At 37.5% G+C, this 17,126-nt stretch overlaps 1 protein-coding gene across 10 annotated transcripts in view; it reads right to left on the reverse strand.

Moving 5' to 3' along the window:
• Nucleotides 1-3,497: 3,497 nt before the first annotated feature.
• The window catches only part of LOC117412450 (ERC protein 2), a 256,504-nt gene continuing 242,875 nt past the window's right edge, over nucleotides 3,498-17,126 (reverse strand). For 9 of the 10 annotated variants that reach the window (XM_058999907.1, XM_058999908.1, XM_058999903.1 and 6 more), the window contains one exon: nucleotides 3,498-6,808. In XM_058999907.1, the coding sequence (XP_058855890.1) occupies nucleotides 6,671-6,808 (138 nt within the window). In that variant the 3' untranslated portion in view covers nucleotides 3,498-6,670. The remainder of the gene's footprint in view (nucleotides 6,809-17,126) is intronic. The other variant, XM_058999905.1, reaches the window with a different exon arrangement.

Here is a 17,126-nt window from a genome sequence, read left to right on the forward strand (position 1 = left end):
ATATATATATATATATATATATATATATATATATATATATATAGTTCTGCTTCATAGGCTCGATAGACCTTTCAAAACACAGGATATTGATTATAAAAAAGGTTGTGTTAGTTTTAAGGTGCTTCTTCAATTATACCCTTTAGAAATAGCTAGTATCGTGTCAAAGGTCTTTCCTCTAACCATCCGAATTAGGAGGAATTGGGTCAAATTGTAAAAATGGGCGGATCAGTCCGTAACAAAAACAAGACCCTCTATTACCTAAAATAACCCAATAAAGTGCCACCGGCTATTGCCACAGCTCCCCCTTTCAACTCAGATATATTATTTATGGCTGAAAACGTTCGTTTTGTTTCGCAAGCACTGCGCTCATATTGTACAAGCTCTACAGGCAACTAATTATGCCATTTAGAGAGGACATCAACAGGGAACAGTGTGCAGTGAACAAGCCAAATATACGCCCGGTTCAATAGCGTGTAACACTTTTAAAGACATGTTTACCTGATTCGAATTGACGCCTCTTATGTTGAATATAGTCAAGTGCTTCAAAACATCATGTCATCCGCGATTCTCGACCGGTAATATATATATAGGTTACCATTTGCCAAGTTGGAAGGTTATATATATATATATATATATATATATATATATATATATATATATATATATATATATATATATATATATATATATATATATATATATTAATGTGTTGTGCCAATACTGTGCACTTACAAACGTCATCATGCCCTACAATTATGGTCAATATTTTTTAACCGTAAAATAAAACATATAATTAAAGCTATACATAATCAAATAGCTAAACATTTATATATATATATATATATATATATATATATATATATATATATATATATATATATATATATATATATAACATAAAAATGTTTAGCTATTTGATTAAACATATATATTATTATTATTCAATTTTGGAAACGTGTCTCTTGTTTTTGTTTTTGGCTATTTTACCAAACATAACTTTTTGATATTTTGGGACATGATACGCTGTAGACCTGCCTCACTCATAACAGCGAAGACCACCTCCTCCTGAAGAAAGAAAGAAGACCCATGCTTACCCGTAGTCATAATGTTATTAGAAACACACATTTATTATTAAGGGCATTATTCATGAGAAGTGTTAATTCATGCATGAATGCATGCCTTCTACATGCGACCAACTTAATGTATTAGAAAGGAGCGCAGAATGAACACAGGTAACTCAATCCACATGAATTAACAGGGCTGAATTCAAAATGAATGCCTTCAGAACTCAGAGGAAGTGCAGAATATATTCAGGTGTTAGTCCTGTGGGATTCATCCGGAATTCATTATGAATTTGCAGCCATTAGTTTAAAGTGTTACCTCTTATTCTTTTCTGTGCGATATCCGGTTGTTCTGAACCTGGCATCCAACGAGGGGTTGTGTAATAAGAGTTAAACACAACGACCAGTCATGACCTCAAGGACAAATGACTTCCCCATCCTGCCTCAGTTCTGACTGATCCTCACAAGATTGCCATCTGCACTTCCACACCCCCAGTGAACAGGGCTGCTATGCAGAGGCCAGGAGGTTGCTAGACACATGAGGACAGATGTCATGCTTGGTTTCTTCCAGAATAAAACAAACGCAACAGGTATCTAAACAAAATGTCACCTCATCAAGTACCATTGATTTTGACATATTTATCACATCCCTGCAACATTTGTATTAGCTGCTCTAATGCACAGTGATTAATACACAAAAGATTTTTTTTTTAAAGTGCATTAACATCTCCTTCTGAACAACATTTTCTGCATCATGCCAAGTAGGTTATCTTGGAGAGTCTTGGGTATATAATCGATACGATCCACTTTTGTACACCTTTCAAATTTAGGTAGAAGAGCTGTTATTCTATATACGTGGTTGAAAGGCATACAAAAGCATTATCGTATATCAAGGCAAGAGATCAGAGCTGTTTCATCTTGTGTTTCAAACATCAAAAGATGAACTGCTCAACTCATTCTTAACCTTTAGGTAAGCTTCTTTGCACTTAAATAATCTCATTCGATATCACGATGCACTTAGATGAGAAGACAGATCGTTTCATATTCCATACATTTCTGTTTGCTGATATTTAGCCATGTCCCTTGCATTGCATGCCAGTGAGTTTATTATCCTGCCTTCATGTTTTACAAAGCACCTGTAACTAATTGGTTATTTCTAATAGGATTACTAAGGGGAAGTAGAATGCACACATCCTCTTGCAAATGTATCTTAGTGTCATCTCCGTCTGTTCATATTCGACAGAAGTGAACGGAACACATTGATGATGGCAAATATATTATTACCTGACAAAATGTTTATTTTATATATTACCTCCCAACGTGTTTAAAAGCTGCTGAGAAAAAGCAATTTTAAAGAAACTCAAGGTTTCCATGGTGTAAGTGAATAGAAAGACACTGTAACTCCCAAGACCTATTAGTAAGACCTTCATCAAAGCATCACTGATCACTGGCTTTTTTAGTACTACATTATATATAATGATTGAGTTATGGATTACCTAACATAAGGCAGTCGTGCAAATGAAAATGAACACTTTTATAAAATAAAAACCTTTGGCCAATGGATTCAAAATCTCCTACAAATTGAAATGAATTATTAAGCTTCTATATGACCTTTCTGCATGGTAACTAGACCCCGTATCACCAGCAGGATGTTGAACTGAATTGCAAAATATATTGTCCATTGGCTTAATCTTTTGATCTAGTAATAGTGCTGGGGAACCTGTTCTCATTTCCCAAATCGAGGGCAGTTTCTTGTAGTTAGGTCTGATGATAAACAAGTGCAATTAATTATGATTTGTGATTTATGCATTGGGGCAGCATTGAAATACCTATATTGCACACAACAGTAGCAGCAGCGGAGAAATCAGTCCATTGTAACATCATTAACTAAACGATCTGTTATCAACCTTGTAATGGCCACATTCTGGAAAAAAAGGCCAGCATCTGTGCTCCCTTTTTTGGTAGGCGTTCCATATTCTTCCTGGAACATATATAGATGACTTTTCTTCAAACGTGATAAAACCTGATTAATGTCACATGGATAGCCAATTGCTATTGAAAATCTGTCTCTGGAGATCAATGGGAACGAGATCCGTTCCTGGGGGGGGGGGGGGGGGGGTTTGTTCAGTGACATGAATAGATTGATGTCTTTGGAAGAACCGACACACTAAGACAAAAACTCACCAGACAGTTCAGAAAGAAAGTCACCTTTATTGAATGAATATAAACAAGCTGACCAACACTAACTATTCTGATACATACAGTAACAATGTCTGGAGTTCTAGATACCTTTCGTTTCACACATCTACTAGACATAGTGTTACAGTAACTGGCTATTACATGCCCAATTGTTGTGGCTTCTTAGTACCATATCACATTCCTTACCATAGATTCAATAACACAACCCAAAACATGCCACACATTTGAAGATCTTTATTTATTTTATTTTTTTACAAGAAGCACTATCAACTGAGGGTCTAAAGATACACCAAGAAATACTGACCCATGGTTGCAGCATATCACATTCAAACACCACTCTACACATTACAATGCTGATGTACCTCAAGTCAACATGTTTGAGGTCTGTTCAATAAACACTGTTTATAAAGGAAAATGACCCCACTTTCAGATGAAAGTCAATTAGCAGAGACGTGCACACCGGATACACATATCTTATTAAATACAAAAAAATCGTTACTGTACAATCAAATTATAGACAGAATAAGTGGCAGAATTCCAAACCAAATATTATTAAATCGGTTTAAAATACGGAAAAGAAAAAAATAAAAAAACAGAAGAATTGTTTTAATAAAATAAAATACAGTGCTCCCCCTTTATAACGCTGTAGTCGGCAGCCATAGTTAAGAGACCGTGCTGTTTGTGTTCCGCCTTATAACGAGAATACTAGTGCTAGTGTAATGGCATTAGGGGTCAAATGGGAGCCATGACTGTACCGCCTTATAACCTGTTCCGCAGTATAAAGGGCCGGCTTATAAAGGGGGAGAACAGTACTTGTGGTGGACCAACATTAAGTCTTTCAATTCGTCACAGTGTTTAATATTTTAGAATACCACATGGAAATGTTCTGAAATCCATACAATAAAACACACTCAGAATAGCTGTTTTTAAAAAATTCCATTTAGTAGGACAAGCAATCTCCGAAGGGTTCTCATTTTGAACGCCAAATCACGATTTACAACGATCAAATGGTGTCACTTAGTGTTGAGAAAAGATGACTTACCCAACGTAACAACTGCTCCAAAATTGGCACATTACATAAAATGAAACTAACACCTGCACACTGCTGTCTACGTTACATTTTTCTACTATACAATAGATTCAGATGGTAGGGAATCCCTACTTCAAGTATTAAATGGTGACGTTAAAGAATTAAATACAAACTTCAAATGGCATTTTCAGAGTTTTTCTTTTTCTTACTTAATCTTGTTTTAGTTATCTTTCTATGTTAGCAAGCACACTGTGTGGTTCTCATTGCAATTAATAAAACCGAAGAGCAGCTCAAAGCACCTTAAACACAGATTATCAAAAAAGTATAAGAGCCATTGCAATAAGAACCATGCAGAATGGTTGCCGACATCATTCAAATTGTAAAGGTACAGTAAAAAAAACCCAAAAAACAAAACAATGAAAATGATTTAGAGCTACTTTCTCTTTCTCTACAAGTAGGGTTACCATATGACTCTGTGGACTCTAGGCCAGTTTGGGACAGGCTTTTCAACTCATATCACAATGGATTCTGGTACATTTGACCTGTCAGGTGCCTTTCACAGCAGGACTACACTTACCAGAATGCATTGGGGTGTGAGTGGAAAAGCCTGAACTGTCCTGGTGTACATGGAGTGACATGGTAACTCTATCTATAAACGCTGACACAGTGGAGTGGACCCAGACTGTCACCTGTACTGTGACACCAAAGAAGTTTGTAATAAATCTGTTTTTCACTGTCCTTGTTCACGAGTGCAATATTTGTCAGCTGTGCTAAATAATCTCCATACAACTTTGATGTTTAACAAAAGTTATACCGTGGTCCTGCTTTGCTTTCGACAGCCAGTCAGGTGGAGCTGAAGACCACCTCGCCTTGAACGACATGGTCACAGAGAAGCACTTATACAACATACGTGGGAACAGTTTTCTTTTGTCCAATATGACTGGCTCAGACACTGACAGCACTAATATTTACATCAGAACCACCGACACCACCACCACCACCACCACCCTTGTAAACAAAATGGCGCTTCTCAAAGTCAAGAATGTTCAGGAAGTCTATTTTAAATTTTGTATGTATGTATTTATTTTTATCACCACACCACAGAATAAAAAAAATAGCCCACCCACAGTTAGATCAATTTAATTCCCCTCACCCTCTGCCTCCCGCATGCCTTTTTGTTTTAAAAATGATTTCTTCCACACTCCCACTCTCAGTCCTTATTTAGTGGGGTGCAAAGATGATTTAGAAACACGATTACAAGACGTTGCACGTGTTTGCCAGACCATAGCAGTACAGTATCTGTATGAAGCTGCAGGATTCCTTTACTTCCAGGATGTGGTAAAGTCTTAGCCATTAGCTTTACAGTTCATTTATAAACTTCAGAGATGGTACTCTGTGGGATTTTATTTCTGACATATGGTAAATGTATCAACCATTTACCAAATTTAGACTGCTTTTATGGAGTTTTTGCAGGCATATTTTTTATTTTTATTTTTACAAAAAATGTATTACATTACATTTTTTTTGTTGTTGTACATTTTTGACCAAATATAGATTTTTGAGGCACATGCCACTTTGTTCAGAGGGATAATTTTAGTCAACTGTCTCTAAAGATGAGCTTTGTTAAATATCGCTTGTCGTTCTCTCAGTATGGCATTCAGAAACTTGAAGAGATAATTTCCATCTTGACCAGCGCTGATGCAGGAGTATAAGACAAGCTGTCAACAGGACATAGGAAGACAACTGTGGCTTGGGGGATCATCATTTTCTTTGTTCCATATAAAACACTTCATTGAAACACTTGTAAACCATTGACATCTGTGCTTAGAATAGCATAACTAAATGCTAACTGTTTCATCAGCACTTTATTATGAATGCACAAAGGGTTCTGCATAGATAACAATGCTTCCTGATGACAGGGTTAAACCATGGCTTTTAAAATATTATGTTTTCAACCCTTTTCTTCCCCCGACAAAGCTGCAGCAACACTATGGAGGATTTGTCCAGATTGAAGCTGAAGAAGAAACCTTCTAGCAGGAGCTTAAACGGTATGAGGAGACACTTCTTTAGCGTGTGTTCTTAGGAAATGACACATGGCTCTATTAACATTACACCGGGGGGGGGGGGGGGGGTGGGCGGGGGGGGAGCGCAATCTAAACATAGATGCAACACTATGCATGTATGACCCCAGAATTATGAAAGAGTTGGCAATAGTTATACAAGGTGTGCATAGTTTTTGCAGATTTGTTCTGAAAGTCGGATGACACAGGTGAGTTAACACGTGGCAAAGCAAGGGACCAAGTGTGCCTCCCCACACGTTCCCATTAAGGCATGCCAGATGCGAGTACGGAGAATGTGCGGAATTGCTCCATGCCTTTCTTTAACACTCTTCCTCCAGAGTCTTGATGACCTGCTCCAGGATGTCAGGGTACACGTCTGCGATGCGCTGAAGCAGGCTGTCAGTACAGTCCTGCAGTGCTGCATTCTTCTTCTCTTCCTTCTCCAGATCTTCTGTCAGCTGTGAACACAAAAGGAGGCCCAGGTCACAGATACTGTACTGTACTGCCAGGGACCGAAGCACAGTAACAGCCCTCAAACAAAACCAAAGTCTAATACAAAAAGGGAGGTTCGGATCAGTTTTTGTTTCTGGAAAACTGGAATAAAAGTTTCATAATGGTAGTACATCAATGTACATACACATTCTATTATAAATACATTTTTATGAAAATAGTATTATATTAGTATCTTAACAAAGAGTTATCACAAAACAGTAAGAGATGAAGGCTGCAGTATTTTCTGTCCATACACTTTCCCCCCCCTCACCAGTAGATTACCTGTTATATATGTTTACTCCTTATAAACCTTTTGCCATGGTGATACTATGCATTTAACATAGTTTACCATGTTTTGCCATTCTTTTTTAATATGTTTAACCATACCTCTTTGCAATGCTTACCTATGCTTTGCTTTATTACGCTTTGCTGTGCTTTCACTACGGGAAACTTTTATAATGGACCTCACAAGTAAGACAATTGTGATTTTACATTCCAATAACGACATGTAAAATCAAGGGGAACTTATTTAAAATCAAGAGAATTCATTTAAGATTTTTTTTTTTTTTTTTTAGTTATTCAAAAAGATTTTAAATAGATGCCAAAGGGATATTTTTGACATTCAAAATACACCCCAGGATGCAGAATATATAGCATGCCTTCAATCATTGCTCTGACTTGGCTTTCACAAAGTGCAAAGAAAAGTTTTCATAGGAAATCAAAACAAAATAGAAACGGACACCAAGATGTTTTAGCCTTCGGCAAATGTAAACTTAAAGGTTGCTATATAATTTTTTATATACATATAATTTTCTTGTATTATAACAAGTGTTCTTCTGAAAATATACATCCAGTAAACATGCATTGCATATTTGGCTGTTTTACAATGACAAGTTCCATCAGGGATACAGTGTTTCCGTTGCTGTTTGTTAATTATTAGATCTTCAGTGAGGCTAAAATAAACTGAAAGTTAGTTGACACTTTTTCATTGCCTTTATTCTTTGTGATCTCGTTATTTTTTTTAAACCAACTCAGCAATGTAGACATTTGATATTTAGCAATATAGGCGCCAAAGGCATAAAGTAACAAACCTACTTTTTAATACTCCTGCAGTTATTACCCCTTAGCTTCTCAAGTGTTGGATTCCCAGTGGCATCTTAACTTCATATTACTCATTAGAAAGGAGATTGATAAAACTGGACCCTGACTGAGTAGAAGGGGGTAAAGCCTCCCTGGGTAGTAACAGCAGTAAAAATGTATGCTGTTTCTGGGTTTCAGCAGATCATGGCCCATGTGTTGACCAAATGTTGAAAACCTGTGCTCTCAATACCAGAACAGATACCCAGATCAAAAAAGGCCAGCACTGCCCTTTCCTAACCTGTTACACATGGCACCTGTAGAAAAAGCCAACAACTGATGGGGGTAATAAGGGAAATCGAGGGAAGAAGAAAGAAACAGAATAGATTTTTATCGCTAGGAAATGAGTTTCCAGCATAGCTATAGTATTAAGTACGGAGGACCCAGCAGGCAACTGCTCCCTAAATTCCACAACTAAATGGTCGTATCACGACTTGTCATCTTTTGAAATCCAGCTCAAGTAGCCCCCCACTTTATGGTCATCGCGATCAAAGTCCCAACATTTTGCTTTATCATTTGTTCAATTGTTTTTAATGCGATCAGATTACGACAAAAGTAATAACTCCAAAATATGACTTGGAACTAAATTAATCGTTTCTTCAACCTCAAGCTGGTTCAGCAGTGCTTGATTTGAATGCACAATTAGAAGTGATTACCTGATACCATGTTCACACCACGGTTCAAATTGTTCCTGAATGTTTTCAGTGCAGGACATGAACCAACAACTGCTGTGAACGCATTGGAGATAAACAAATGTTTAGCTGCAAAACCCCAGTAACCTTTTCAGGACTTGGTACGCACTGTTCCACAGATGCATGCAATTGCTTTCACCATACAACAGAGGTGCTTACAGTATGAACAACAGGGAAGCTGGTGGACTGTATAGGGATACACCTATACAGTCTGAATTAAATGAATACAATTCGGTGGAAAACATTAGATGATTGAGGACAGACATCCATTCAAATGGAAAACATTATGTCCTGTAGAAAAAAATCAGTTATTTCATTTACAGTACTTTGTTTTCTGGTTGCGAAGTGAATGACGTTGAACAACTCACCACTCCAGACCCTGTAGCTACTGTCTTCGTGTATGACAGACTGGGGGAAGAGTGGTCCATGTGAAATATTCAGACTGAACAAAACCAAGTCATACTATTCTCAACCTCTGCTCCCGACACGAGAATGGTTCTCAATCAGAGTTTGTGTTCAATAGTGCCCGATTGTTCCCCCTGTGCATCTATGTGTTTATGAATATGATTAAAGCTACGACATCACATTCAAAACTGTAGCTGGAAGAGAAGCCGTCGACAAGAGCGTGTAGGCATGCTTCTTATAGTATGAAGTTTTAATACTATGGCTTTACACACAGCGTCACATTGAGAGGTTAGAATATTATTTACCCCCGTTACAAAACAACCCCTCACAATTCTGCTCCAGTGAGTGAGGGCAATCTTCAGATTGTATACAAGAAGGGTGCATGGAATCATGTTGCAACCACTGAGGCTGGACTTATGAGGAAAGAAGTTATTTCTACAGCATACGCCTCAATAAAAAAAAAAAAAAAAAAAAAACAGACAGCATTTCTAATTGCTATAAATAAATACAGTCTGTATTTTTAATTATGAAAACTTTTTTTTTTGCTTGGATGAAAGAAGGAAAAAAAGGAAAAAAAAAACTAAAAGTTGTTTAAATTTACAGCATTCTTGGTCTGTCCCTCTAGGAGTTTGGCTTGTCGCCAGTGTTCCTTGTTAAAAATTTGTTAAACGTGTTTGGCATAAATGCAAACATCAAGTGCTCGTTTGTTACAAATTCTATCGGAATGCATTCATTTTAAGCAATGAAGTACTTACCAACAAAGAAGAACGTTTTCATTGAGGCCGTGCTTAAAACACAATGATGTATGCCCTGCATAACTATGGGCGCCTCAATGGCTGTGTAAATATCTATCAAAATAACCACAAGTTGTTGATGGTTTCAAATCAGAATCGCTTTAAGCTAAGTGAGAAGAGGACAAATAAAACATTGTATATGAGAATGGTCACGTGGAAGTCAGAACATCTTATTGGCTGTTCTCAAACCCATAACCCTGCCAGTGTGGTACTGGCGATCCATAACACACATAAATAAATAAACATGAAACTGTACTTAAACAAGCACCGCCATTTATTATAGATTATAAACTCCATGGTAGGAACTTCTCAGGATACCACCCCCTATTCCAAGCTCTTTAAATTACTGATTTTCATGCTCTGCTTTAAACCAAGATGACTTGAGATGGATAACATGCCAATAAAACCTCATATTTTTCCTGTTAGTGCTGAAGTGGAATAGTGCAATAAATAAACGCATTCATTCATACTGAGCAGCGTAGGATGGAAGAGGATTGATGACAGGGTTAGTGTTTACATTTGCAGTTTTGGTAACATTCTAATACTTGGTGTCTTTTGTTTTATTATTAGACATAATTTTATCCAGTCAAAAAATAATTTGTCCTTCTATTTTATTCAATTACATTGGTATGCAACTACAATTACCCTTTATTTCAAAACAGTTGAGAAAGTATATGCATTAATCTGTGTGTATATATATATATATATATATATATATATATATATATATATATATATATATATATATATAAACAAACAAAGTAATAATAATACAAATCTGTTGTAGTAACAACTTTTTATCAAACATGCCTAATAGGCAAATCAGCTGCACAAACTTAGCCAAAGAGCACATAGTCCAGCTTGCTGAAAAAGTAATTAGTTAGCTTTCCAAATTTGCACACAAGAGCGATTGTAGTTAAGCACCATAAGGGCATGTTGACAAGGTAGGCTGATGGATAAAAGGTGCTGGACTGCAGTTACTCAGATGCCAAAAGTTTCGACCATGATCATAAAAAAAAAAAAAAAAAGTTGATGGGGGAGATTAAGTAATAAAGTTGGAAGCAGCATTTCTTTTTTTTTTTTTTTTTTTTTTAAGCCTCTACTGAAGTGGAATGCCATTTAATTCTCATGCTAGGGACTAATTAGGGGCCTTGCTGGAAGATCAAGGATCTGTGATCTCTGGGTCTTAATAACATAGTGTGCCTGTCTGCCACCTGGGATAAGGCCAGGTTCTCTCTCTCTCTCTTTCTCTCTCTCTGCAGCAGCAGGCACTGCCCCAAGCCACATGCAAGTGCAGGCAGGAAACCAGAGGTCCCGTGTGTGCACGACCTTAACCCCTACACTGCTCAGACCACGGTAACCTGGAATAACCCCAATAAGATCTTTTTTTTGGTGATCAATTACTTCAGATTGGCCAGAAACAACAAGAAACAATGTGACGTGCCGCAGGGCAGGTGTCGGAGGACTGCAGAGAAAAAAAGAGACGCAAAAAGGGGAGCCAACAAATAAAAGAGCTGAGAGGTTTAAAGTGAGGCCACAAAACACAGTGTTGCTTCTATCCAGACTGCTCCTGGGCAAATCCTATTCATTCTGGCAGTAGTACAGTGAAACAATGACCCAAAGTCCATTTAGAGTTGATGTTTCTAAAACACATTTTGTGTCTCATTCCCAATAAATTTGATTTCTAGGCATAGTGATATTTCAATATTTTTTGCAGGTTATAGGGTTGCATTACTTTGCCATTGCTGTATCCTGTATTGTCAGTATCACAGCATCGCATTTTTAAACATATTCCCGTTTGTTTTCATATTTTGATTCACACATCATTGTCGGTCACAAAACACCTGGGGAATGCATTTCTTTGAAGAGAGAAAGAGAATTTCTCTTGTGAGCATCATCGTGTATCTATAGATATCGTGTAGCTATCATAAGTGCAGGTGGTGCAGCTGCTCCAGGGCCCACTCGCATTTCAAAAGGGACAAATAAAATATGTGAACATTTTTTAATTGTTGTGTTCAAAATACTCATAAAATAAAATAAAACAGTAAGCCTAATGAATCATGACAAACGAGTTAAAGGACTAGCCGGCACCTTTCTACTAGCCAGCTCACACCCGCCGGGTACCCTACCGCTAGTAACTTTGGTTTTAATCCTAGCAGTGCCGTATTGAAATGACCATATAAGGGCATGGATATGACCACTTTGTGTTACAGCCTCTGTAGTTTCTCAACCCTAAATCAGAAATTAATACCCAATATATCCACTTTTTTTATATAAGCCGCGACCGCCCAAAAACAAGTACAAAAAATTATAATAATAACTCTTTCTAAGTTAGCTCTAAAAAATGTGATTTAAAATATGTACTACCGACCGTTGTGGAGACACAAGACTTTGTCCAAACACAAAACTAACAGATTTTCAGCTTGTCACCCTCTCTACCATACCAACTTCTTTCATTTCGATCATGAATCAAACTCGAACTCGCTAAGACATCAGCAATACTGGAAATATCGTCACTTTTAATGGTTGATAAGTACTTTCTCTCTTCGAGTTTTCCCCAATATCTGCACTGCATGCATGCTGTTTCTTACCATACCGGTTACAGTGGCATCTTGTGAGCACTCCTTCTCAAACCTGAAGCTCATTAAACTATCTGAGAAGCATTACGTCCCAAGAAAGGCCGCGTGGTCTGGCCATGTTATCAATCGAGAATGAACGTGCAAAGAAGCTGACCGTGTCGAAAATCATTGATGCTTTCGCTGAGCTGAAAGCAAGGAAGAAGCCACTGAAATAGTGTGTTCATTTCTTTATTTACAGAGTCATAACATCTTGCTTTGGAATAAGAAACCAACTTTTAGGTGAATGTGGGAGGGGAGGGAGGCCCATTTAAAAATTCTGTACCGGGGCCCATTCCAATCTAACTCCGCCTCTGGCTGCTCATCGTTCCCACAGCATTTCAATCAGCGCGGCAACACTGCCAGAGCAAGGCGCATGAACAAGACACACAATGATGTTGGTAAGAGACATTCTGGCAACCACACTCTCAGGAGAAGTTGAGAAATGTATTCCCCAGGTGATTTATGACCCATGATGTGTGTAGAATAAAATATCAAAACACCGGTTTAAAAAAATGTAAACTATATTTCTGTGATACGGAAAGCATGGGATACTGCAGGGTGTTCTATAGTATGTGCTACAGCACATAGTAAAATGTGAACTAATGCTGTCACGTATGTTTATGTTGATTTAACATGGTTCTGAAGAATGTTTATGAAAACATTTGTTTTCCTAAAACTGCATGTCAAAGCCTGCAGATCAAAATAAAAACACAGTTGCACTTGATAATATATAGTGTGTGCTGCTGCATTCTTTTGCATTTGTTTTACAAGCTGGGCATCTGTTACACCAAAAATTCTGATCATTTTATTGGTCTTGCTTTATGATTACAAAAATGCCTGCTAACATTTACACAAACACATGGCTTGTGGTATGGTTTTCATATAAAACAATACCAATGCCATTCTATATATATATATATAAGGTGAAGGTTTCACTTCCACAAGGAATGTTTCTGTTTAGCCGGGGCATTGATACTCGCATTGTGTACTTGCGTCTGTCACCCAGGTTAACCCTACTTTATCAAAAGCAGAGTGAAATCGCGTAGCTGACCCGGGTAGGTTCTGACCTGGGTAGAGCATGCCAGTGTGAAAGAGGCTTAAGTCACTTTCATTTTCTAAAAGAGTACTTGGGTAATAATGTACTGAGGAGATGCCGGAAGATGCAAAGAATAAAACAAATAGAATCAAACTCAACAAAATAACACAATGCTGGCAGAGCACAACAACATTCCAAAAAACACAGAAACATCTGAAGGCTGACATTACAACTTTAAAAGGTGATTTCTTAAAACTACGATGACACTGCAGTATCAATGTGAACTACAGATTACAGAGATATAAGAATGCTTCATCATATAATACTATTAACAATAACACTTGATCAAGTTACAGAGCTGTGCTCAATGTCTTTGTGTCCTATTTCTAATACACTGGCCTTGCACTTCAAAGTACTGACTATTAAATCCAAACCAACCCAAACAAAAACAAACAGGCCTGATCTCTGGCAGTCTGAGACCAGTCAGACACAGGAGCATCTTATAACAAGGACAGTGTTGGAAAGACCAGCTGTGTTTGCTCAGAGGGGGCCCTAGCGTTAATTAGCGTGGGGACTGAATTATCCTGTAGAGGTCAGACATTCTTGTAATCTAAAACGTGCACAGTTTGAGAACATCTTTAAAATTAACCATTGTCTGTAAAACACATTTTGGTTTAACACACAAAAACAAAAGTGCATTCTTATTTATTTATTTATTACCTTTAAAACATCTTTTTGACTTAAGACAGAGCATACGCAAAATGGTTTTGTAAATCTATTACTTAAACTTGATTACAGGGCCAACACACTCCAGCGTTACCTGTTCAGATAAGAAACAGTAAAGCACACTTCAAATGGGGGGCAGGCAACAAAGACGTTAAACAGCCAAAACATTTTACTGTGTCAAGTCTACAATCAAATAGCAGGCATCTTATTATGAAGTTGCTATGCTTGGTTTGCCCTGGCCAGTGGCTTGTCTACTGCACTGAAATGACCTGCTGGGGGTCTTGTGGATCGGTACGAGGCAGGGGAGGCTATTTAAAGACATGAGCTTTGGCCTCAAGCAGACTAGCCAGCAGGAGGAATACAAGCTGTACAACTCTGCTAAAATGATAGGCTGCAGTTGCATCAGGCCCTGGACACATCTTGGACACTGGGCTACATTGTCACTCAGGCTGTTGGATTTGCATGGCAGAAACAATGCAACAATGCACAGGCACACACGGTGAGCACTAGCTCAACCCTATCTGGAAATGCTGTCACAAATGTGAACATTACCAAGAGACACTGCTGGAACGTGCCAAGCCAGAAGGTCTGCATTTGAAATTTGGTACATCGTAAGCAGTGCATTTTTATTATCTTTCTAGGCTGCATTTCTGTTCACTTGTTCTTCTATTCAAATAGTGGGAATGTAAATGGTTTGTAATTTTTTTTTTTTTAACAAGGCCAGCAAGACCACCTATGCATTTTGTTTGTTGATCCCTGTCCTTTCCCGAGCAATTATTCTGTGACTCTCGTCCAGCTCCCCAAATTCAATTACACACTTTCCAGTGCTATACCAATAAGCAAAACGGGAAGCTGAGCTATTTACAAGAATAGGAGAGGGATTGAAACATCCACCAAGAAATGCTGAGGAATAAAAAAAAGAAAAGCCTACAGTCAAGCCATTAACAGGGTTTTTCCTACAAACAGAAAACTCAGATATTCTTAACTAATAATTGTTATTTGTGAACCTGCTACTTGCAAACACACCTGCGCACCATAAAATAAGTACAATAATTAAAACACATATACAGCATTCTTTTTAGGGGAGGGGGTGGCTGGCCAACTATACCAGCCTCTTTGTTAACACAACCCAAACAACACTTCTGCTTCTTTTCTTACTGAAAGCTTGAGTCAACACCTTGACAAGTCTCTTTAAAGCATATTCGGGTGCCTGTGATTAAGTTGTCAAATACCCTATCACTGTAAACCAAAGAACAAAAAGACAGGAACGCTCTGTCCTTTTACATGGTGTGGCACAGTCTTTATATCTATGCAAGAACATGTTTTCATGTTCATTTAAAACAATAGATGTGCTGCATGGTTTCGTTTAAACGGCCCAACACATTGTATGACACTGATAGTATCCATCATAAGGTGCATTTCAAATCATAGGAAACGGTTGCCAGCTTTCTTTTTTTTTGCTTGCCTCTAGGTAAATATCATTAAGAATATACAAACGCAGTTACGTATCCAACAGAAATTTAACACGTAAACATAACCTCCTATTAACCTTTGTATAAGTTAATACAGGTATAGGTCATGCTGTAATTAATTGTTGACATGCATGACACCTACCAGCGTTTATTTAATGGTTCTGAAAATATGCAAATTTTACAAAACATTTATTCCAACTAAATTCTTCTTTTTTTTTTTTTTTTAGAAAAAGGAATGTGTTCAATTGCTGTCTTAACTGTACCCAGATGCTCACACACACAGTAAAAGGACTAAAAACGACCCCTCAGTACAAACACCATGAATTCTGCTGCGTGTTGTATGTATTTAGATATGACAGGCCTAATACTTGTTAATTCCTTCTTTTCCATTTAAATGGACTCCTGCTACAAATGAGTGTACATTCTCTTGAACCTCATTCTCCTTTTAGTAACTAACAATCCACCTACACTTGACTGCACCAAACATCAGAACCACTATAATTAAACTGATCTGGTTTAAATGTATTGCTAAGAGTGTTGTTAACTGTCAAACTATTAAATACTAATAATCCATACACAACTGGAATAGTTCCTTGATAAACAATGCTATTAGTATTGCACACAGGAGTTCAAAACCACCTGCTTGGAAGTATAAGCAGCTAGTTATAAAACAGTTTTTTTTTTTTTTACCATATAAAAAGCTTAATTGAAGCATTTATTGAAGTTTTACAAATTATTGCACAGAGCCATAAACTTAAGTCTTACAGAAACATCATCACATGTTTCAAATAATGTAAGCTTGCATTACTTTTTTATGTACAGATTTAAAAAGTAATTTCCATATAATGCACAATTATGCAATTCAGCTCCACTGTTCTAACAAAATAATTGTAGGAAGATGAAAGAACACAGGTATGCAAACATGTTTGCCTTAATAATATGGGAGAGCTGCAGATTCAGGACGCTGATTTGGTTGGTGATGCACTGCAAAGGCAAGGGAGGTTTTCATCTGCACTGTGCATGCAAGGCAAAGACTGGGTGAGGGCACTTTCAGGTTTGATGATTTGTTCCTAAAGGGAAGGGAAGTGCACATAGCTGGTCATGAGTGGGTATGCTTTGTGGTTAAGATTCCCATCCACACTGCATCTGTAGGGGTGGCTCTGGAGATAAGTAAACCAGGATTCTACAAGGAGGGATAAGGGACACCACAGGATGGAAAAAATGTATCTTCTTTAAATCTACCGCACGGTTTGCATGTTCAAAAAGAAGAAAAAAAAGACAGATAAGAAGACAGGGGGAGTTATGATAAACTGTTTTCAAAGGAATCGAACAGTACCCTCATAAAGATGTAATCATAACCACAACTTAGAAAAAAAGGGTGTTTGTTTCCTCTATCATTCATTT

Source organism: Acipenser ruthenus, chromosome 25 (assembly GCF_902713425.1).
Source record: "Acipenser ruthenus chromosome 25, fAciRut3.2 maternal haplotype, whole genome shotgun sequence".
NCBI classification, from domain to species: Eukaryota; Metazoa; Chordata; class Actinopteri; order Acipenseriformes; family Acipenseridae; genus Acipenser; species Acipenser ruthenus.